This window comes from Bombus fervidus, chromosome 6, assembly GCF_041682495.2.
Source record: "Bombus fervidus isolate BK054 chromosome 6, iyBomFerv1, whole genome shotgun sequence".
In the NCBI taxonomy this organism is placed as follows: Eukaryota; Metazoa; Arthropoda; class Insecta; order Hymenoptera; family Apidae; genus Bombus; species Bombus fervidus.
Window position 1 is genome coordinate 11,198,083 of NC_091522.1, and position 24,440 is coordinate 11,222,522.

At 31.9% G+C, this 24,440-nt stretch overlaps 6 protein-coding genes across 8 annotated transcripts; 3 read left to right on the forward strand and 3 right to left on the reverse strand.

The window, feature by feature from the left end:
* Positions 1-6,166, forward strand: LOC139987905 (flap endonuclease GEN). Of its 3 annotated transcripts, XR_011799962.1 has the most exons (7): positions 1-221; positions 297-573; positions 643-929; positions 1,011-1,172; positions 1,253-1,418; positions 1,486-3,147; positions 6,114-6,166. XR_011799962.1 is itself a non-coding variant. In XM_072004709.1 (6 exons), the coding sequence occupies exons 1-6, from the start codon at positions 64-66 to the stop codon at positions 2,611-2,613; spliced, it is 2,178 nt and encodes a 725-aa protein (XP_071860810.1). In that variant the 5' UTR covers positions 1-63; the 3' UTR covers positions 2,614-5,424. The 3 variants fall into 3 exon arrangements, 2 of the variants coding, with proteins under 2 accessions (XP_071860810.1, XP_071860811.1); XM_072004709.1 differs by lacking the exon at positions 6,114-6,166 and having other exon boundaries at positions 1,486-5,424; XM_072004710.1 differs by lacking the exon at positions 6,114-6,166 and having other exon boundaries at positions 79-221; positions 317-573; positions 1,486-3,679.
* Positions 4,940-5,755, reverse strand: LOC141445773 (peritrophin-1-like). The gene is made up of 2 exons (XM_074111755.1): positions 5,612-5,755; positions 4,940-5,441 (listed from the first exon to the last, which is right to left on the reverse strand). The coding sequence occupies exons 1-2, from the start codon at positions 5,616-5,618 to the stop codon at positions 5,107-5,109; spliced, it is 342 nt and encodes a 113-aa protein (XP_073967856.1). The 5' UTR covers positions 5,619-5,755; the 3' UTR covers positions 4,940-5,106.
* Positions 6,167-9,262: 3,096 nt separating the features above from the next.
* LOC139988097 (peritrophin-1-like) lies at positions 9,263-10,034 on the reverse strand. Its single transcript, XM_072005076.1, has 2 exons — positions 9,919-10,034; positions 9,263-9,746 (listed from the first exon to the last, which is right to left on the reverse strand). The coding sequence occupies exons 1-2, from the start codon at positions 9,923-9,925 to the stop codon at positions 9,418-9,420; spliced, it is 336 nt and encodes a 111-aa protein (XP_071861177.1). The 5' UTR covers positions 9,926-10,034; the 3' UTR covers positions 9,263-9,417.
* A 1,411-nt stretch (positions 10,035-11,445) lies between these two features.
* On the forward strand, positions 11,446-12,712 carry LOC139988617 (uncharacterized). The gene is made up of 2 exons (XM_072006264.1): positions 11,446-11,539; positions 11,618-12,712. The coding sequence occupies exon 2, from the start codon at positions 11,624-11,626 to the stop codon at positions 12,710-12,712; it is 1,089 nt and encodes a 362-aa protein (XP_071862365.1). The 5' UTR covers positions 11,446-11,539; positions 11,618-11,623.
* A 1,188-nt stretch (positions 12,713-13,900) lies between these two features.
* LOC139988076 (uncharacterized) lies at positions 13,901-14,715 on the reverse strand. Its single transcript, XM_072005045.1, has 2 exons — positions 14,556-14,715; positions 13,901-14,383 (listed from the first exon to the last, which is right to left on the reverse strand). Exons 1-2 carry the CDS (start codon positions 14,560-14,562, stop codon positions 14,067-14,069), a joined length of 324 nt encoding a protein of 107 aa, XP_071861146.1. The 5' UTR covers positions 14,563-14,715; the 3' UTR covers positions 13,901-14,066.
* A 6,294-nt stretch (positions 14,716-21,009) lies between these two features.
* On the forward strand, positions 21,010-22,594 carry LOC139987914 (uncharacterized). Its single transcript, XM_072004733.1, has 2 exons — positions 21,010-21,168; positions 21,895-22,594. Exons 1-2 carry the CDS (start codon positions 21,162-21,164, stop codon positions 22,362-22,364), a joined length of 477 nt encoding a protein of 158 aa, XP_071860834.1. The 5' UTR covers positions 21,010-21,161; the 3' UTR covers positions 22,365-22,594.
* Positions 22,595-24,440: the final 1,846 nt, after the last annotated feature.

Here is a 24,440-nt window from a genome sequence, read left to right on the forward strand (position 1 = left end):
AAATAGACCACAACAAATACGTTGTAGTAAAATGTTTACAAACATGAGTTCAAATTAGTAAAAATGGGAGTAAAAGATCTTTGGAATATTTTGTCGCCTTTGAGCGAGAGGAAACCAATGTTTGAGCTTCAAGGAAAAACGGTAGCTATTGACATGAGTTGTTGGATTGTGGATAGTCAAACAGTAACTGATCATTCTGCACAACCAAAAATGTATCTTAGGTTTGTGAGTTTGCATTGGTTATATTTATTATTCTTTCAGATTTAAAGTTAAATACGATTGAATAATTATTACAGGAATCTCTATTTTCGTACAGCATTTCTCCTCATGCAAGGAATATTTCCAGTATTTGTATTGGAAGGGAAAGCACCTACTTTGAAACATAAGACAATTGCAAAGAGAAATGACGTTCGCTCTGGTTTTCGCGAGAAAAAAACGGCTTCTAAAGGAGGTAGAACGCAGTTTAATAGAATTCTCAATGAATGCAAGGAAATGCTTCAACTTATGGGTTTAGCGTGTGTACAAGGACATGGGGAAGCAGAAGCAATGTGTGCTTATTTAAATGAAGATGGGGTAAAATATTTATATACATGAAAAGATATGAATCACAGTTACCTAACGCTTTAATAATTATTTTTACAGCTTGTTGATGGATGCATAAGTCAAGACAGTGATTGCTTTTTATATGGAGCCAAAATAGTTTACAGAAATTTTTGTACAAGTACTCAAGGAAATCGTGGGGGTTCAGGTGGTGCTGTAGATGAATATAAATTAGAAAAAATAGAAAAGTTATTAGAATTAGGGAGAAATAAAATGATAGCATTAGCTTTATTATGTGGTTGTGATTATAATGATGGACTGAATGGAGTTGGTAAAGAAGCTGCTATGAAGCTTTTTAAAGTTGTAAATGATGAAGATATTCTTGAACGGTAAAGTATAAATTGAAGTATGTTTGAAATGTATTTTTTATCTAACAAAAATATTATGTACAAATACTATTAATTTTTTAGAATGAAGAGTTGGAGGACCGATACTACTTTAGATTATAAAGAAGCAGAATTACGGAATCCAAATTTGTGTTCGTCTTGTGGACATAGTGGTAAACTACAAAAGCATACAAAATCAGGTTGTATAGATTGTGGGACCACTGTGAAATGCCATGACTCTTATAAGTACGTTTATTATATAATTGTTATGCAACATATTTTATCTATCATATTTATATTGTATTTTTTATGATATACTTTTGTAGAGAGAAAAGAGCTTTATTATTGAATGAAATTGCTTTACGAAAAAAAGCTCTTCTTATTGAAGATTTTCCAAACCAAGAATTAATAGATGAATTTCTTATTAAAAAAGCTTCAGTACCTGCAAAAATAGATATTCAGTGGAAACAACCGCAAGTGAATGAATTCATAGTAAGTTTTAATATAAAACTTTATAAGTTTATTTTATTTATTCTTACTATAACCCGATTTATGTTAGGATTTCATGGAACGATATTTATCTTGGGAACCACAATATGCATTTGAGAAGATATTTCCTTTAGTGACTCGTTGGCAACTTGTACACCTTCCAGATATTTCTGCAGACAACCGTCTAACAATGTTTGATTTATACATACCTGAAGCAATAAAGAAAGTACGGAATATTAGGTCTGTTGCGAGTTACGAAATTATTTGGAAGACTGATAATAGCACGATAAAAAGATTAAAAGAATATATTGCACCAGATAATGTGAGTGATGATGGTGCAGTTATTCCATCCGAATTGGCAAGTATTGAGCCACAAAGTGCTGTACAGAAATGTTATCCAGAATTAGTCGAAGCATTTGAAAGTGCAAGAAATGCGAAAACAAAGAAACGATCGAATAGAAAGAAAATACAAGACGATACAGATGCTAGTGATAAAAAACGTAAAGCAGAAAAGAGGCGTCAGAAGAGAAATGGAAAAACCGAAAATAATAGAAAAATTGATGAATTTATTTCCAAAAATGATCCTACGTCTTTAGAAGAATCTTTCCGGAGGTTGAGTATTACGCCAATAAAATCTAAAAAATGTAAAACATTGGATGATTTACAAGAAAGTCCGAAAAGAAGTGATAAAGTTAAACGCGGTCCTCAGTTCGAAAAAATATTACAATTAGAGAATATCAATTCAAAATTAAATAATACCTTGGATAGAATGTTTAATGAACTTTCACCGGATGATTTTATTGACGAGAACGATGATCATGATGTAAACATGTCGGAGATAATAGACAATATATGTAATCAAAGGGTATTCAAATTTAATGTTTCGGAAAATTTGCAAACATCTAAGGATGAAAATAATTTATGTGAAAAAGACACTGAAGATGTGAAAACAGTTGATGATGTAGTTAATTTTGAAACGAACTCTGATCAATGTTTCAGAAATGATGTAATTCATAATCAATCAGTTGATGAATTTGCTGATATAAATGAATCCTATATTCCTCTTAATCACAGAATAAATTGCGAGAAACCGCAGAAAAGACTTCAAAGAACTTCTACGCTAATAAACGATAGATTTAGTTTTGGATTTGATGATCTTATGAATGATACCGACCCGGAAACCCAATTTCTCACGTAGCATTTAATATGAAGTGCGTTTCTTTACGGAATTAAGTATGCAATTGGTTACTAAAACAAGTTGCCAGAACAAGTACAAAATACCATTCATTGTCTTCATATTATAGTATCTACGATTTATTGTAGTATCTATGCCCATACATAATATGTTTTATATCATTTTAAAAGATCTTTCGTATTTCTAAATAAATAAGTCGTCATTATTTTAAATCTTATATTTTCTTCTAAATTAGATTTAAAGTACTATATAAAATACCACTATAATTTTTCAACATTGAGAATCTCATCTTCATATTTATGTAAATAATAAAATGATAAACAAAATTTAAGGAACGTAGTGAAATATTACCGCGAAGGTAAGAAATTTTTCATCAATAAATGCTTACGATTATCTTAATAACAAAGATTGAGTTACGTATCAAATTTTATGTGTTATTGTATGAACTATGTTTTAATCGCATATTTTTAAAATATGCTTTTAGAATGTTTGAATTGTATTTGTTCAAATGCAAATTAATTGTTTGATACATTGAATGTTGTAAATAGATTATATATATTTTAAATACATCTTCTGATATCGTCTCTTTAATTGAATATCTTATAATGTTATATATGTATATTCTATTTTGCATTTTCTAAACGCTGTAATTTTGTAACAATGAAATAAAAGACTTATATACTGCTTATTAAAATAAAAATAATCTGTATAAATTACTACAATACTAAATATCAAAAACGTACATGTAAAATTATTTAGACACAGGCGTTTATCAGTCTGTATTAGCCTGACTGTTGCATTCATTTGATATCTATAATTATAGAGACCAATTATAATTAATGACAAATTAAATACGTACCGAAGTACCTAAACAAAACGATGCGAATTAAACAAAAACAGTTGATCCATTAAAATATATAAGATTATATACACGTCTTGCACATTCTCCAGAATTTCATATGTTGCTTCCAATTTAATAATGTCATATATACACTGTAGTTACAATAAAAATATTATTAACAAACTGACATATAATAGGTAGTAAAAATAAATAGTATATTATTATGTACATCGCATGGTTGAAACGTAGATAATGACTATTCTCTAGTTTATACATAAAGATATGTATATATCTGACGTATGATGAGAAATACACGAGTTCGTGTTAAGCCGTGCGTACCATTGTTCAGCACAAAGTAGACCCATCTGACAACGACCAGCAAACAGTGGTAAATAACAATAAACTCGTCTTATACAACGAAATAGATCCAAGTTTTCGTGTTGTGTGGTCACATCAATTGGCGAGTAGATGCGCTACAAGCTTTTACATATTAAGGTTTAACTTTTGTGTAGATACATACGTACATATAAAAACTTACGATATTTACATGCTATTCAAAAAAAGAGAGGATGATATTCATAAGGCACTATGTTTCTAGACATTAGGACAATGAGAAACCTTTCGGTACAAAAATGTTGTTAGAAGCTTACTTTTTAAGTTGCAAATAATTTAATTTTATTGCCGGCGGTGGTGTATGCATGCGATGCTATAGTTCAAGAGGATACTCAAGTGGTTTATTCGCTAATAAAAGAAATTTCTGCTGAAGGAATCATCGAGGGATTATTCACACTACTCAAGTTTAAATTAGGTGAACTTCGTCAACATCTATATTGTCAGCTTCAAAGTATTACCCTTTAGCACTTAATCCATTGTCCTTTCCATTGCGTAAAACAATGCTGCGGTTTCCTGTTTCAAGTGGGCTTTAACATCTACGTTGCTTTTTATTTGTATCGTTTTTAATCCTCAAAATACTGTCCCTGCATGATATTTTTAACTTTGATGTATAATAAACTGTTGCACGGAACGAGATCCGGAATACAAGGCGGGTAATCAAGAATTGAACCATTAAAACGTGCAAGAAACTGGCAAAGAGCGAGCGATGTGTGGCGGCGGAGCGTTGTCATGACGGAGCACATTTATGACATCGGTTAATAACAAGGGCGTACTAAAATTGTCACTGTGTACAAGGTCCAGAAACCGGTACACAAGAAGGTACAGCTATAACTTAAATGTTCTTATCGTTACTTAGACGTTCCAACCGAAGAAATAGTCGCAGTGTTGGCTATATGAGTCTTTTCTACACTGTATAGGACTTGTGTATATGAATATGTATATATCATCAGTCCATTTTCGGTTCTACTGACACTTTTACAATTACGTAATAAGCAATGTAATCGAATTGCCATATGTAATTGTCACGTTAAATTTATACAAATGACAATTAATTAATTGTATTAATGAATATGTATGAACGTATTAATGAAAGTATTTGTTAATTTTTATGCTTTTTTATTGCCCATAACTGCCATATTAGCAATCTACATTATATTCTTTAAGGTATTGTGTTTTAAATTTTTCATATTTAACATACTATACTGTTGGAACAAATTATGATTGCATATTATTCAGGTCGGTGTAACTCTGGATCTCTAAAGTTATTCATTCCGGGTGGACCATATCCAGTCAGGAACAGACTCTGTTGTGGATTGTGTTGTGGTTGTGGAACTATGTGGTGGATGTGGTGGCCTCGAAGGGCGACGTTTGCAGGTTGCATTTTTCTTTGGCCAATCGCATACTCTTAATTGCGGGTTAAATTCAAGTCCTTCGTTACATTGCATTAACACCGGTGTGTCTCTAATGCAGGAATAATAGGTTGAGCAGTCGTCTGGATTTGGAAACAGGGTAACATCTTCTTCGTCCTCATTGGGACATTCAGGTGGTGGAGTAGCGGAAGCAAACGCCACCAAAAGAGCGATAACCACAAATATTGCTAAAATAATTATGAAACTTTTAATTAGTATCGTATGTAGTAATTTACTACATTAAGATTAGGTCAAAAATATCGACGAGGAAAAGATATTTGGTAACAAATCCAAATGTACTTTTTGTCCAATCGATCTTAACGTGAACTAAATTAAACTAAAACCAAAACTACCTTACCTTTCATTTTTTCTTTGAAGAGTTCTGTGTTCTAGTATCTTCCACTTTGTTGTCGTTATGACGATCAGGTCTGCTTTTCTATTTATATATCCATCAGTTATACATTTTTTATGATAGAGTATGAAAAAGCAAGTATATAATTGATTCTTAATCTTAACGTATCGTGATAACACTATAGTCAAAAATTGGAGCATAACATGCAGCTATTAGTTGTCAATGTCGTTTCTAATCATATCGTTCTCTGTTTAGAGAAATATCGAGATAATATTTACACTTCTAATTGAGGTAATATGTAATTGTAACGTAACATTAATGTATTAGTTTGTATACCGAAGCGCAAAATGCTTTACGTATTAAATTTTTACAGTTTAATGTTCAAAGTTGTCGATCGCCGTTACATTAATCTAAAGTTCATAATCTAAAGATAAAAGTATAATATAAAGAAGGAACTGTCCTTCGTTAAAAGTAATTTTCAACACTTGGAGAAACAAGCATCAAATAGGTTGTAAATAGATTATACGTTTTTAAATATATCTTCTGATATCGTCTTTTTAATTGAATATCTTGTAATATTATGTATGTATATTCTATTGCATTTTCTAAACACTGTAATTTTGTAATAATGAAATAAAGGACTCATATATTGCTTATTAAAATAAAAATAATCTGTATAAATTACTGCAACACTAAATATCAAAAACGTACATGTAAAATTATTTAGACACAGGCGTTTATCAGTCTGTATTAGCCTGAATGTTGCATTCATTTGATATCTATAATTATAGAGACCAACTATAATTAATGACAAATTAAATACGTACCGAAGTACCTAAACAAAACGATGCGAATTAAACAAAAACAGTTGATCCGTTAAAATATATAAGATTATATACACGTCTTGCACATTTTCCAGCATTTCATGTGCTGCTTCCAATTTAATAATGTCATATATACACTGTAGTTACAATAAAAATATTAGTAACAAACACATATAATAGGTAATAAAAATAAATAGTATATTATTATGTACATCGTATGGTTGAAACATAGATAATGACTATTCTCTAGTTTATATATAAAGATATGTATATATCTGACGTATGATGAGAAATATAGGAGTTCGTGTTAAGCCGTGCGTACCGTTGTTCAGCACAAAATAGACCCATCTGACAACGACCAGCAATCAGTTGTAAAGGACAATAAGCTCCTCTCACACAACGAAATAGATTCAAGTTTTTGTGTTGTGTAGTCAAATTTATATTCACATCAAGTTAGCGAGTAGATGCGCTACACGTTTTTACATATTAAGATTCAACTTTTATGTAGATACATATGTACATATAAAAACTTCGATATTTAGATGGTGTTCAAAAAAAGAGGGGATGATATTCATAAGGCACTATGTTTCTAGACATTAGGACAATGAGAAATCTTTCGGTAGAGAAATGTCGTTTGAAGCTTACTTTTTAAGTTGTAAATAATTTAATTTCATTTCCGGCGAAAGTATCTTCATGCGATACTATAGTTCAAGAGGATACTCAAGTGTTTTATCCATTAATAAAAGAAATCTCTACTTAAGAAATCATCGGGAGATTATTCACATTATTCAAATTTAATTATGTGATTGGAGGCTACATGTTAATCTAACTGTGTAAACTGTATTAGAAGTGGTGTTGAAAAAGTATTGGAAAAGTATGAGGTGTGGAAAAAAGATTCGTTTCTTTTTTTTTTTTTTTATTTAGTAGATTATTTACAATCAATTCTCATACAGAATTTTAAGTAAATTTCTTTGGCGTAGTACTGTAACTTGGACTATAAAAGTTTATATTATGTTTGATTCTAGTTGAATCTAATGCTTCAATCTAAGGGGTTTTGCCTTTTTGGTCTGCGGATCTGATGCGTCGTGTCGAGTAATTGGGTAACTAATAGGTTTTGGTGGTTGTTAACTCTTATATTATATCTGTTTCTGAACTTGGTTATTTCTTCTTTGACTGTGGGTATCTCAAGGTCGCGATGTATTGTTTCGTATGTAACATACCAAGGTGCATCTATTAAGGATCTTAGAGTTTTTGATTGGAATAATTGGAGAATTTCTGTTTCCCATAATTGGATCCCATAGGTCCAAACAGGTTTTAATATGGCTTAAAAAGATTCGTGGAAAGAATTAATAAAAATTATTTGTTTGAAACTTCGTCAAAACCTATATTCTCACTGTTCGAGATTTCGGGTGATCCTCAGTTTATGACACGGACAGCACTTCTGTTCTTTTTGGGAAGTTGGAAATTCTCACCTCGCAAGTTGTAAGATTTGCAAAGCCGACCTTGTCAAGAGGCTGTTTTCTTTTTCTTTTTTTAGTATTATTCAATTTATACTTTACAATTTGTCCAGCTGGACATTTCGTAAATTTTTTTAACTTAATTGCTAAATGACATGTGGATGGCTACCCCTAGCGGGATACCATTTTCGAGTAGAGACTAAGTGATACGCTAAGTGCTCAACGGGTCCGCTCTAAAGTGAACCACATGTCCTAAACCTCAACACCCGATGACTACGGAACACTAAACCAGAATGTTACGCTACGCAACCTCGAGCATGTACGCACAAGATGCACTACACGAGAGACGTCAACGACAGTTCAATTGTTACAGAATTGGATAGAATAGATTCCCACTTCACAGGAAACATTAACGAAAACAGTCCCTCTAGACGGACAGTTAGAATGTAAGTTTGACAGTCATCAAGCACGAGACTCATTACATAGACTCATCACGTACTGGCCTAAGTTTAACACCGTTACGTATAGTTCATATTCTTCCATGTATATTAAACAGTTCAAATAAACTACTAAACACAAGCTTAATAGACATCTTTAATATACATCCACCTTGACGTTCAAGGGTCGCGACATCAACCAACCAGTTGCAAGCTGACTGATCGCGACCTAGTTGGTAATTCGCAACAGTCTTCTTCAAAGTATTATATCCCAGCACTTAATCCAATATCCTCTCCATTGCGCAAAACAATGCTGCGATTCCCCGTTTCAAGTGGGTTTTAGCATCCACGTTTCTTCCTATTTGTATCGTTTTTAATCCCCAAAATATTGTCCCTGTATGATACTTTTAACTTTGGAGAATAGCAAACTGTTGCACGGAGCGGAATCCGGAAGGTAGGGCGAATAATCAATGATTGTAATATTAAAACGTGCAAGAAACTGGCAAACAGCGAGCAATGTGTGGCGGTGGTGCGTTGTCACGATTAAGAGCATTTATGACATCGGCTAATAAGAAGCGCGTAAAATTGTCACTGCGTGCGAGATCCAGAAACTGGTCCACAAGGAGATTCGCGAGTCGTATAGTTATGAAATTTGAACTGACTGACGATTATTGACGATAGATACGGCTATAACTTAAATGTTCTTATCGTTACTTAGACGTTTCAACCGAAGAAATAGTCCCAGGGTTGGTTATATGAAAGAAAAGAGTTCGTTCCACGAATCTTTTTTCTACACCTTGTAAAACTTGCATATTTATATCATCAGTCCATTTTCGGTTCTATTGACACTTTTACAATCACGTAATAAGCAATGTAGTCATATTGCCATATGTAATTGTCACGTTAAATTTAATCAAATTACAATTAATAAAATACTGGTTAATTAGAATGCTTTTTTATTGCCTATAATTGCCATATTATCAAACGTCGTTATATTGTTTACATTACTGTGAATTAATATTTTCATATTCAACATGCTATACTGTTCGAACAAATTATGATTGCATATTATTCAGGTCGGTGTCACTCTGGATCTATACTGTTACTTCCACTGGTGCCATGTCAGGGGAAGCAGTAACAGTTGAATTTGATGTGGTAGTATCTGGCGGACTTGCTGGAGTTGAAGCGCGACGTGTACAGGTGACAGTTTTCTTAGGCCAATCACATACTTTTAATTTCGGGTTAAATTCAAGTCCTTCGTTGCATTGCATCAACAATGGCTCCTCTCTATCGCAGTGATAAAAGGTTGTACAGTCGTCTGGATTCGGTAAGAAGACAGCGCTTTGTCCGTGTCCACTGGGACATTCAGGTGGTGGAGTAGTTGAAGCAAACGCCACCAAAAGAGCGATAACCACAAATATTGCTAAAATAATTATGAAACACTTTTAATTACTATCTTATGCAGTAACTTACTACATTAAGATTAGGTCAAAAATATCGACGAGGAAAAGATATTTGGTAACAAATCCAAATTTACTCTTTGTCCAATCGATCTTAACGTGAACTAAATTAAACTAAAACCAAAACTATCTTACCTTTCATTTTTTCTTTGAAGAGTTCTGTGTTCTAGTATCTTCCACACTGTTGTCGTTGTGACGATCAGGTCTGCCTTTCTCTTTATATATCCGTCAGTTACACATTTTTATGATAGACTATCAAAAAGCAAGTATATAATTGGTTATTAATATTAACGTGTCGTGATAACACTTCAATCAAAAATTGGAAATTGTAGGAGCGGCCGTAACACACAGTCATTAGTTGTCAATGTAGTTTCTAATCATACCGTTCTCTTTTCAGAGGAAGATCGATATAATATTTACACTTCTAATTGAGCTAATATGTAATTCTAATGTAACATTAATGTATTAGTTTGTATACCGAAGCGCAAAATGCTTTACGTATTAAATTTTTACTTTTTACATTTTAATGTTCAAAGTTGTCGACCGGCGTTACACTTTTCTTAATCTAAAAATACAAGTGTAATATAACGAAGGAATTGTCTTTCATAAAAGTAATTTTCAATACTTGGAGAAAAAAATGTCAAGTATATCGAATAAAATATCAATAGATATTTCGTTTCTAAAGGAATGATAATTAATAAAGTTGATAATGTTTCCGAGAAAAATAAAGATATCAAGATATTAGATTGTACTAAAATTTTATTAAATTTTCGCCTAAAGCAGAGCAATGATTAGTGATTATTTTCACATAATTACTTCTACTGCCTTTAATTATCCAAAATTGAAAGGTATCTTATGTTACTATTTTAGAATTAGATAGAATAACAAGCTCATGCAAACAATAAACTACTATAAATGATAAATGAAACATAAAAGTAGAACAAAATAAAGAAAAGATGCAACAGGATTTACGAACGATAAGTAACAAAACTTATCAAACGATTTTTTCGTTTGACATTTGAAGCATAAATTATGGTTGCTGACAGAGAGTAGAAAAAGTCTATAAATTAGATTACCTTGGGTATCAAATCAAATCAACGTTAGCGAATATGTTCATATCCCCGTTTTCGTCTATGCACTCGTTTTGGGGAACATAAGTTTAGAACATGTGAGTCTAGAGTTAATCTGACATACGCTAAGAATGTTCAAATTCGATTTTTTCGAAAACGGGACAACAGGCAAAAGATATTTAATGAAAGATCACCTTTCTTTTACTTTCTTCTTGGAATCAGATATATGCTTATTCCTTCGTCTTATAATTTGCTTGTAGAATATTTTTATCATGGTAATATTTTATCTTATTATATTTAGTGTGATGGCAATTCATTTTGTACCTCTTTAGTGTTGTCAATGGTCCATTACACGTCACGAATTATCTAATACTACAATTTAAAAGTTCTAGTCATTTTAGGAAGCCACCATAATACTATCATGAATGAAATTTCATTCCAGTACGCTTGTTATATTATTATTATGCAACATATTTATCTAGCATATTTATATTGTATTTTTTAAAATTTATTTTTGTAGAGAGAAAAGAGCTTTATCATTGAATTAAATTGTTTTACGAAGAAAACCTCTTCTTATTGAAGTTTTTCCAAACCAAGAATTAATAGATGAATATCTTATTAAAAGAGCTTCAGTACCTGTAAGAATAGATATTCAATAGAAACAATCAGAGGTGAATGAATTCATAGTAAGTTTTCATATAAAATTTTATAAGTTTACTTTATTTGTTCTTACTAAATTTATACTATAAATCGATTTATGTTAGCATTTCATGGAACGATATTTATCTTGGGAACCACAATATACATTTGAGAAGATATTTCCTCTAGTGACTCGTTGGCAACTTGTACACCTTCCAGGTATTTCTGCAGACAACCGTCTAACAATGCTCGATTTATACATACCTGAAGCAATAAAGAAAGTTCGGAATATTAGGTCTGTTGCGAATTACGAAATTACTTGGAAGACTGACAATAGTATGATAAAAAGATTAAAAGAATATATTGCACCAGATAATGTGAGTGATAATGGTGCAGTTATTCCATCCGAATTGGCAAGTATTGAGCCACAAAGTGCTGTACAGAAATGTTATCCAGAATTAGTCGAAGCATTTGAAAGTGCAAGAAATGCGAAAACAAAGAAACGATCGAATAGAAAGAAAATACAAGACGATACAGATGCTAGTGATAAAAAACGTAAAGCAGAAAAGAGGCGTCAGAAGAGAAATGGAAAAACAGAAAATAATAGAAAAATTGATGAATTTATTTCCAAAAATGATCCTACGTCTTTAGAAGAATCTTTCCGGAGGATGAGTATTACGCCAATAAAATCTAAAAAATGTAAAACATTAGATGATTTACAAGAAAGTCCGAAAAGAAGTGATAAAGTTAAACGCGGTCCTCAGTTCGAAAAAGTATTACAATTAGAGAATATCAATTCAAAATTAAATAATACCTTGGATAGAATGTTTAATGAACTTTCACCGGATGATTTTATTGACGAGAACGATGATCATGATCTAAACATGTCGGAGATAATAGACAATATATGTAATCAAAGGGTATTCAAATTTAATGTTTCGGAAAATGTGCAAATATCTAAGGATGAAAATAATTTATGTGAAAAAGATGCTGAAGATGTGAAAACAGTTGATGACGTAGTTAATTTTGAAACGAACTCTGATCAGTGTTTCAGAAATGATGTAATTCATAATCAATCAGTTGATGAATTTGCTGATATAAATGAATCCTATATTCCTCTTAATCACAGAATAAATTGCGAGAAACCGAAGAAAAGACTTCAAAGAACTTCTACTCTAATAAATAATAGATTTAGTCTTGGATTTGACTTGTTAACATAAAAATAATGATAAGATGCGCTACACGTTTTTACATATTAAGATTTAACTTTTGTGTAGATACATACGTGCATATAAAAACTTACGATATTTAGATGCTGTTCAAAAAAAGAGAGGATGATATTCATAAGGCACTATGTTTTTAGACATTAGGACAATGAGAAACCTTTCGGTACAGAAATGTCGTTCGGAGCTTACTTTTTAAGTTGCAAATAATTTAATTCTATTGCCAGCGAGAGTATCTGCATGCGATACTATAGTTCAAGAGGATACTCAAGTGTTTTATCCATTAATAAAAGAAATCTCTACTTAAGAAATCATCGGGAGATTATTCACATTATCCAAATTTAATTATGTGATTGGAGGCTACATGTTAATATAATTGTGTAAACTACATTAGAAGAGGTATTGAAAAGGTATTGGAAATGTACGAGGTGTGGAAAGAAAGTTCGTGGAAATTAATAAAAATGATTTGTTGGAAACTTCGTCAACATCTATATTATCAGCTTCAAAGTATTAGCCTTTAGCACTTAATCCAGTGTCCTCTCCATTGCGTAAAGCAGTGCAGCGGATCTCTGTTTCAAGCGGGCTTTAACATCTACGTTGCTTCCTATTTGTATCGTTTTTAATCCCCAAAATACTGTCCCTGCATGATATTTTTAACTGTGGGGTATAATAAACTGTTGCACGAAGCGAGATCTGGAAGTTAAGGAGCGTAATTAAGAATTGTAATATTAAAACGTGCAAGAAACTGGCAAAGAGCGAGCGATGTGTGGCGGCGGAGCGTTGTCACGATTAAGAGCATTTATGACATCGGCTAATAAGAAGCGCGTAAAATTGTCACTGCGTGCGAGGTCCAGAAACTGATCCACAAGGAGATTCGCGAGTCGTATAGTTATGAAATTTGAACTGATTGACGATTATTGACGATAGATACGGCTATAACTTAAATGTTCTTATCGTTACTTAGACGTTTCAACCGAAGAAATAGTCGCAGCGTTGGCTATATGAAAGAAAAAAGTTCGTTCCACGAATCTTTTTTCTACACCTTATAAAACTTGCATATCTATATCATCAGTCCATTTTCGGTTCTATTGACACTTTTACAATCACGTAATAAGCAATGTAGTCATATTGCCATATGTAATTGTCACGTTAAATTTAATCAAATTGCAATTAATGAAATATTGGTTAATTAGAATGCTTTTTTATTGCCCATAATTGCTATATTATCAATCTACATTATATTGTTTACATACTGTGCATTAATATTTTCATATTCAACATGCTATACTGTTCGAACAAATTATTATTGCATATTATTCCGATCGGTGTCACTCTGGATCTATACTGTTACTCATACTGGTATGCGGCCGATATCAACATGTTCTGCTGATTTGGATGTGGAGACATGTGGTGGATGTGGTGGTCTTACAGGTCGACGTTTACAGGTTACATTTTTCTTTGGCCAGTCGCATATTCTTAATTTCGGGTTATATTCAAGTCCTTGGTGGCACTGCATCAACAACGGTTGCTCTCTAATGCAGGTATAATAGCTTGAGCAGTCGTCTGGATTCGGAAACAAGCTAATATCTTCTTCGCTCTCATCGGGACATTCAGGTGGTGGAGTAGCGGAAACAAACGCCACCAAAAGAGCGGTAACCACAAATATTGCTAAAATAATTATGAAACACTTTTAATTAGTATTGTATGCAGTAACTTGCTACATTAAGATTAGATCAAAAATATCGACGAGAAAAAGATATTTGGTAACAAATCCAAATTTACTCTTTGTCCAATCGATCTTAACGTGAACTAAATTAAACTAAAACCAAAACTATCTTACCTTTCATTTTTTCTTTGAAGAGTTCTGTGTTCTAGTATCTTCCACACTGTTGTCGTTGTGACGATCAGGTCTGCCTTTCTCTTTATATATCCGTCAGTTATACATTTTTTATGATAGACTATCAAAAAGCAAGTATATAATTGGTTATTAATATTAACGTGTCGTGATAACACTACAATCAAAAATTGGAACTTGTAGGTGCGGCCGTAACATACAGTCATTACTTGTTGATGTAGTTTCTAATCATACCGTTCTCTTGTCAGAGGAAGATCAACATAATATTTGCACTTCTAATTGAGCTAATATGTAATTCTAATGTAACATTAGTGTATTAGTTTGTATACCGAAGGGCAAAATGCTTTACGTATTAAATTTTTACTTTTTACATTTTAATGTTCAAAGTTGTCGACCGGCGTTACACTTTTCTTAATCTAAAAATACAAGTGTAATATAACGAAGGAATTGTCTTTCATAAAAGTAATTTTCAATACTTGGAGAAAAAAATGTCAAGTATATCGAATAAAATATCAATAGATATTTCGTTTCTAAAGGAATGATAATTAATAAAGTTGATAATGTTTCCGAGAAAAATAAAGATATCAAGATATTAGATTGTACTAAAATTCAAAGTTGTCGACCGGCGTTACACTTTTCTTGATCCAAAGATACAAGTATAATATAACGAAGGAATCGTTCTTCATTCAAAGTAATTTTCGACACTTGGAGAAATAAACGTCAAATATATCGAACAAAACATCAATAAATATTCCGTTTTTAAAGGTATGTTAAATAAAGATCTCAAGATATTACTTTGAACTAAAATTTTATCAAATGTTTGTTTGAAAGGGAGAATCTTTTTCATAATCATTTTTACATAATTACTTCTATTGCCTTTAACTGTCCACAATTAGAAGGTATCTTTTGTTACTATTTTAGAATTAGGTAAAATTATACGCTTATGCGCACAATAAACTATCTATTATAAATGATAAATGAAACATAAAATTGGAACAAAATAAAAAAAAGATGCAACAGGATTTACGAATAACAAGTAGCAAAACTTATCAAACGATTTTTTCGTTTGACATTTGGAGCATAAATTGTGGTTGCTGACAGAGAATAGAAAAGGTTTATAAATTAGATTACCTTGGGTATCAAATCAAATCAACGATAGCGAATATGTTCATATCCTCGTTTTCGTCTATGCACTCGCTGTGGGGAACATAAGTTTGGAACATGCGAATCTAGAATTAATCTGACATACGCTAAGAATTTTCAAATTCGATTTTTTCGAAAAAGGGACAACAGGCAAAAGATATTTAATGAAAGATCACCTTTCTTTTACTTTCTTCCTGGAATCAGATATATGCTTATTCCTTCGTCTTATAATTTACTTGTAAAATATTTTTATCATGGTAATATTTTATCTTACTATATTTAGTGTGATAGCAATTCATTTTGTACCTCTCTAGTGTTGTCAATGGTCCATTACACGTCACGAATTATCTAATACTACAATTTAAAAATTCTAGTCATTTTAGGAAGTCGCATTAATACTATCATGAATGAAATTTCATCCCAGTGGTTCTTCTGTATTTTAAGATAAAAGTCGAATAAATAGTGTTTAATGTTTTATAGTTATTCAATAAGAAAGGAAAGTAGAAAAGTTGTTACTTGCACTGGTCGAAAGTAACATCGTGAGGATATCATCATATCTGTATATTACTATATATTATTATATATATATAATACAAAGCGTTATAACATTAGGTAATACAAAATTTACATATGGTGAAATATCATCCTTTAAGGTTTAGCAATTGACAAGTATTTAAGTTCATTCTGTGACATTTGTCATCTCCAAATTTATAATGTCGATTCATGTAGTAAAAAATGGAAACATCAATATCATTAATCATCGGAAGCTCAAAGTGATTTGATATAGAAACGCTCGTCAAATTTTCGTTCCAACGAGCGCTAAACGATTGCATCGAGGAAACGATGGCGTTTTAAGATTGTAAATGAAATAATGAAATATTCATCGTGAGCTTAATGTTTATAAACAATAAGAAGTTATGGAGATTGAACAAAATCAGGTGCACGCAATAAAATAGAAGAATGATTTCAATAAAACAAAGGGACAAGATTACAGAAAGTAAATGAAGTTGCTGAGAGGAAAAAAGGAAGACGTGAAAGAAGATTTAATAATAAGGCATGAAAAGATTTAAAATAAGCAACTTTAGAGTCGCATAAAATAACAGAGAAAGTTGAGGGAGATTGGCGAGTAAAATCAGTTGTAAGAAATGCACTTCCTCGGTAGTTAACTTCTAGTTGGACTACTTTGTATGGGAAACAGCATAAAGTAGATTTCACGGAATCAACTTTGTTATTCTAACGAGTAGGTAACGCAACGATATTCCGATGAGCTTTTATACAAAAGCAATCGCTAAAATGCTGAAAAATAAAAGTGTGCATATTAATTTTACAGTGCTATATTAATTCTTTACATAATCATTGATTATAATATAGCGGGTATGCCAGAACAAAAGAATATTGCAATTAACTGATCAATTTTTTTAACTGTGTTTCTATGCTCCCAGGTAAAGTTTATCTTTACGAGTTACGCAGTTTTACTGTTATCGTTATTGGAAACGTTTTTCGGTACCGCATAATGCTTTATAATATAATGTACAGTTCCACAATGTATATTAGAATTTCTCAAATAAACATGCAAGTAAAAATCGTAAAAACTAATCAAATATAAAATTTTCTCAATCGTCAAATTTTACCCGGGAAAATTTCTCTGTAAGAATAAGCACGATTTTTCAGTTGTTGAACCTAACTTTTAGAAATATACTGAACTTTGAATGAAAACAACTTTCAAAAATGCATTATACGTTAAAGAAACGTTGATGAAATTAATCTTCACAAACGTATCAAACATAAAAAGACCTCTGGCGTCGATTTGGACGAGGAGATACGTTTGTCCATTAAAAGTTCTATCTACTTGAAAATCGATTGTTTAAAATCAGAAGGAAGATGGGTCATGTTTTTGTAAAAGATGAAATTAACTTTTATATACTTTGTTCTATAACATAATCGATTTTTAACCTACTTTCCACTACTATACAAATATTTAGTGAAATAATTTATACACAAATAAACCACGCGAATAGAAAAAACGTTGATTCCATGAATTTTGTCTGTATATTTGTTCGAACACAACAGAGATAAACAACAAATGAAGAAACAAGGGACAATTGATTGATTTTTTCTCCGGCATTGAAGACAAGTTGTTTCGTGGGACATGCTTTCGTTTATTAATTGTATTACCTATCACAACTATCTTGCATTTTATTCGTTATTCTTTAAAAAATAGATTACACGTGGCAAGTTTCAAAAATGCATCTAAAAGTAAAGGTCATGATTAGTGTCGGTTGCAAAACGAAAAAGGATATAAAAATCATATGTACATCGAATCATTAATTTTCCTTATTTATTCTGTTAATTCATAACTGACAGAATACGATATCATGGAAATAAAACGAAATCAATAAATAGTGACATATAACGAAACTTAAACCTAACAGCCATGCATCGAGATACCATTATAACATTAGGTTGTCTGAAAAGTTTCTTTCGTTTTATGAGGAAATAATAGACGCACAGCGTTTTTCGTTTTATATTATTTCGTCGAATTACGTACGATCCATTTTGTTCTGTTGAGATAAACACCGCGACGTTTCACAGACTTGATTTCACGTTTATATGAAGATGCACTGTTGTAAAAAACTCGTTTGCGAAAGAAAGACACTTTTCGGACAACCTAATACATACACTATCGCTGGAAAGTACTCGGATTTTATCGTAAACTGCTATGTGTTATTTGCTATTTTAGATACCAAAAGAACGGAGAAAAAAGTTTAATAATGAAATAGAAATTGTGTGAACTCAAATCGTATAATTTTGCGTTGCAATTTTGTTCTGCTAACTTTTTTTAGTTTGTGACCGCTAATTCGGTTTACTGGTCTTTCCGCGATGTAGTCGTGCGACCACATCTGTCCCAGCTACGTTATAAACTGTGGAACATCTTTTCCTCAAAAAACTGGCGAAACAACGTAACGCGCAGCGAGAAATTGTGTAGGATCGTCGTACGATCTTCATTATGAATACGTATCCCGCGGAGTTTAAACCGTTCTCCATGGTTTTCCATTTTCCCGACGAATATTGAAACACGAATTAACGTCTGTGCACGTACCGACACATTTCTGGCGGAACGTTTGCATGAAAAGTAAAATGGAACAAATAAACTCAGCGACTTTCAACGCTGAGAAATAAAATTCTGTCGTAAGTTTAGTATCTAGTTGATTTAAGTACTATTTTTTTGATTTTTTTCGACGCTAGAAATCTCTAAGATTCGAAGTGAACGTTGTATTCAGCTGACTGTGAAAACTAAACTAATTGAGAAACGACGGAAATATTAGAAGAGGATACATAGTGATGTTACACGTGTAATAAGCAGAGAAAAAATTTAATTTTTTAAATCGATTTTAATCTATAATTACAAAATACTTGATATATGACATAATGGCCCAGAAATTGGATGATTTCGAGAGGAAGTATAATTCGGTGTAGTTAAATTTTTTGTAAATTGTCGCGTGAAATAAAAGCGATGTTACTTGCGCTTTTATGTTTGTGTCGTCCTTTATGCCAATGATTTTTACTGGACATAAATAGTTTTATATTTTCTTGTAGGAAATGACGTACTGTTTCGCTGCTGGTTTATTAAAAATTGTGATTCCATTAGAAAAGATGTATGTGACCTGTACATGACAATCTACAAATCCGATTACATCGGATTGTGCTTTCCTCGAAACCATTTAATTCTTCTCTGCACAATTTTTTTTATTCTGCAAGTAATAACTTGTGTGCAGTTAAAATGGCAAGCGAGTGGAGTATTCTATTTTTATTTCATAGCTTTTAGACATAATGGTTTATGCAAGTAAGTGATTATATGCGTAAATACGTGTGTACGTGATTAGTTGTTAATCTTTATTTAATGCGTGTTTGCTTTTCTTGCGAACAAGAAACTGATTTGACAGTACATAGAAGATAAAGAAGCGACAATCGGCTCATGTGTAATCGGTTGATGATACATGATCGCGATAATTTTGAATACTCCACTTATGATTCACTAATGGAGATTGGAACTTTTTTATTCTTCGGTAATCCTTTAAAACAATATTATATGTGTTGGAATGAAATGCTTACGTAGAATACAGCTGGAAATATATCTAGGATCTCTTGCATAATCCAATATTAATATTTTTTTATTGATATTCTAATATATCGATCTTTTAATCGAATATCACCAATGTTCTCCGAGTGGAACTTCTCGTGAAATTTTTAAGTTACAAATTATAACTTTGCATTACTAATCAATGTTTTTGGTAATAAAGAAGAGAAACTTAGTTACAGAAGAAATAAAACTCTGGCGAGCGCGAGTGAAATTGCCACTAAAGGAACTTTTACGAACCGCGTATAATATTTTTACCAGCATCCAATAAGAACTCTAAACACAAAGATTTCTACTCGAGAAGAATTTATCGTGTGCTTTGAATTATTGTTTTTATTTGTTATCGATCGGTTAAGAGAGACACGTACTTAATTCACGCGAGACAGAAGGAAATGATAGAGCCGATACCGCAAAAGCTTAATTAAAGAAAAATGTGTTCTCTTATCCGAGAACTGCTGTATTATTAACACATCCTATACTACCATTGTGCATACAGAATGTTAAGAAATAAGGATCTGAAATTTTACTTTACTTTATATTATTTATATATTTAATACAAATATTTGATTTCCTTTTCAAATCTTCTGATAACATAAGAGATAGGAATTTGTAATTGTTTGTGGTTTACGCAGTATGAAATAGTCGTTCTACTACAAGAGCTTTTTTCAAATCTATATACAGAAACAGAGAATCGAAAACCAAATTTAAAATGTTCAATAGAAATAGATGGTACGAAGTTCATGATTTTAATTTTTATATCAAACCGAATACATTCTGCTTATACTATTTTGTCTCGCTGCAATGTATTCTTTGAAAATTAGAATTGATTAAGATACGTTTAACAGTAAACATATTTTAAGGGTCGTAATTTCCCGGGAATTTGTCACTATTAAAATTACCTTCTAAGAAGATTATTGTTTCTAGCGTATCAGCTGTATCGATATCGGAGAACAGAAGATCACCGATTATCGAATAATATAAATCTAATCTATTAATATAATATAAATCTGTAACACATAGTATAGTTACGAGTGCCGTATAAAACGTAACGACATTAAAAAGAAAGAAACATTTTATGTTTGCCTATAGTATATGTTCTAGCCGTTCGTAGAATATCTATTACCGCACCATCATGTACTTATCACAGGATGCCGATAAGCGATTGCAGCATGCATCGATAACCTATTAAAAAAATGTTTTGAGGATATATAAAGGGAAGATACAATCTTACAATTAGTCAGGGAATCATATCACTTCTGTCACGACACGAAGAAACTACGACTAGAGAAAGAATACTCTACGAAGCCAAGATGAAAAGTAAATTTCTTTTCTATTTAACAAATTTCAATTATAATTTGTACGTTATCCAATTAAATATAGAATTTTAATTATAGGAAATACATATGTTACGTCATACATATTATATAAATACGTATAAATATGTACATTATGATGTACATGTAGGTAATATTTACCAACGATCTCTTATTCATTTGATTCTTCTGTTACTTACAACTGTTGCAATATTTTAAAGTATTAATAAGATATTAAAAAAAAAAAAAAAAAAAGAAAATGGAAGTATACTCATTAAACTGACGTGGAATGTGATTTGCATCATATAACGTCGTCAACTGTGTAAACGAGTGTATTATTCTAACTTCAGAAATTCATCAATTGGTCTATAATTTAACTTTGAATTTAGAAAGAATGAATGGAATTTATAAATTTTTATTTATGAAAATTTATAAACAAAAAACATATCATGTTATTTACAGAGGATAGACATGTTGCCAAATATAGGTAGTATTAGGAATAATAATTATAATTATTAGGAAAAAGGTGAATTCATTTTCCAAGGCTTATCGCTACAGATAGATATTCGAAATAGGCGGTTTCAATACTCTCAATTGAAAGTAATATTAATAGGTTTTTTTTATTTATTTGGATGAAATTTTACGATCAATTCTCATTGAGAATTATAAGTAAAATATTAATAAGTTGCAGGATGCAGTATTAAGCGATATCGGTTGGTAAATTTTTCAGCAATGTTTGCGGTAGTCCTCGCTACGGTCTTTCTGGCCTTTGTTTCTGCCACTCCAGAATGTCCATCTAATCAAGAAGATGTTGTCTTAATTCCGAACCCAAATGACTGCGCATCCTATTATTCTTGCGACGGTGGCGTAGCATACTTAATGAATTGCTCTGTCGGACTTCTCTTTAATCCTGAATTACGAGTTTGCGATTGGGCAGACAATGTAACCTGTTCTGTTACAACCAGTACAGTGTCCAACGAAGTTACACTGCCCAACACAACACCCAGCGAAGAATCCAATGAAGTACTTGTCGAAGAACCCAGCAAAGAGCCCAGCAAAGAACTCAACGAAGAATCTAGCGAAGAAACCGACGAAGATATTATCAAAAAACCCAATACAGAACCTTGCAAAGCATCTAGCGAATCCAGCGAATCCAGCGAATCCAATGAAGAATCTGATGAACAATCTATTTATAAGTAAATAATCAGAAGTTTGAAGGTATCTTGAACTTTACTGTATAAAATATATACAATATATATTTATAAAATAATATATTGTTATTATTTATACGGGATGTTTCAAGATCACTCTTTTTGTCTAAAATTGTCCCATCTCAAAATTCTGTACACATGTTCTGAGCTATCGCACATTATTATGTATCATAGTTATCCATATCATGTATCAAATATAATTAACCTATTATAAGCCTATATCGTTTCCAACTTATTTAAATATATATATATATATATTATCTTTTAATCAAACCTTTCGTATCACGAGTACAAATATTATATAAATACTTAGAAATTACACGTATTTGTGACACGTTTCGAATTATCGTTAAGTGAGATTGTATTTTTATCAACGTAAACATCCAAGTCTTCAATAACGTAAATAGTATAAACAACTATTTTTAATAATAGAATAGCAAGTTCTTATCTCACAAATGAAAGTTCTTATGTTTTCGATAAAAGGGAAAGTTTTTTATACAGGCTGCACGATGTGTAACTGACTAATTTCAAAGTTTCGCCATTATGGAACGACGCTTTTTGTTCCGCTTTGACAAATGTTTTATGGACGCGTGGCAAAATAATTACGGAGAGTTACGTATTTCAGGACTGAGAAAAAATTGTTAAAACATTTTGAGTCGTGGACAAATCGCTGGCGATCAGAAACTATTATTAAACTCGACGACCAAAAGCATAGGATTTGATATACTCCGATGAAACTAGTAATCGCCGGCGACTTGACGACAGTACGTAACGACTCTTTATCAAACTAATTCATCGATAATGATGATTGTACGCAAGTTACATTGGTGACATCACCTGACCACTTGGATCACCTGATTTTAATCGCAGCGGATCTTCCTCTTGAAGTTTTCTTAAAAGTAAGGTGTGTATCACTAAACCAAGTACGATCGAGCAGCTTAACGATAGTGTTCGAGAAACGAACATGTCTTTCGCGAAAATGTAATGACAGATACGATTGAGAGGACTCGACACGTTCCGTGCAAGCATTAACAATAAATGATTTGTATTGAAAAGACTGTTGTTTTCTATTTTATCTAAAAGTTATTGATAGCAAAAATCCATCAGTTATATAGCGTTCGCACTGTATCTGCGTCGAGAAGGAAAAGAAGAATACATATTTCTCCTATTAGGAGCAAACATTCGTTAGAAGACTTATCATCCAATTAACCCAAGTTAATTTGACAGAAAGAAAAGTAAGCACATTGAGGTGATCGACGTTCTCCTCATTAATTGAAATTGGATAGGATTTACGTTTGGGACAGTTCAACGTTTCTGTCGCGGATCATTTCGATGCAAAGTGTAATCACTGGCAAAGTAAAGAGAAAGGGATCCGTGAAATATTCTGTGGAACCATTAAGCGTCCCAAAAGTTCGGCTTACGTTTCACGGAATGCAAGTCGTTTAAAACTTTCCCAGGCAATCGAAAACATCAGTATAACTTTCGTTCGTTTTCTTCGACAATTTCCACGCTTGTGAAAGTTCAAAAAAGATCAGACTTTTCTCGAGCGTTACGACTATCTTGTGTAGGAAATATGATTCGAATGCATGGTAATAAATGAATTCATTGTGCACTTGTTTTGTATCTCTCTCAGTTTAAAAATGAAAGAAATCAGCGTATGTACAACGTAAACGAGAGGGATCTCGGTCGATCAAATTGAAACCATTGTCGCTGTAGCGATGCGAAATGCGAAGTTTTAGAGGCGTAATTATTTTCGTATGTATACAGTGAAGTCGGTATTTTTAATACACTTGATATTTATGCAAATTCATATTTTTATGAAGGTAATTAAAGAACTAGATAGAAAATTCTTACTTAATACAGACTAATTCATCTTAGAAAGGAAATTTTGCTCAACAAATTCTTCTCGACCAATCGATATTTTTTCATATCATTTTAATTGTGTTTAAACGTACGCGAACTAAATTCCGCGAATTATTTAAGATACTTGGAAAATCTTTGATGGAATGTTCATCCGGCGTAACTATCGCAAGAAATACTTTTTAACATTAAATAAGATAGACAC

What these genes read in the sequence shown, in the direction of transcription:
- LOC139987905 (XM_072004709.1), top strand. Translation starts at nt 64, where the DNA reads ATGGGAGTAAAAGATCTTTGGAATATTTTGTCGCCTTTGAGCGAGAGG. An exon ending in CAACCAAAAATGTATCTTAG is followed by an intron (nt 222 to 296) that starts GTTTGTGAGTTT and finishes TAATTATTACAG; the next exon opens with GAATCTCTATTTTCGTACAG. An exon ending in CGCAAGTGAATGAATTCATA is followed by an intron (nt 1,419 to 1,485) that starts GTAAGTTTTAAT and finishes GATTTATGTTAG; the next exon opens with GATTTCATGGAACGATATTT.
- LOC139988617 (XM_072006264.1), top strand. Translation starts at nt 11,624, where the DNA reads ATGGAACGATATTTATCTTGGGAACCACAATATACATTTGAGAAGATA.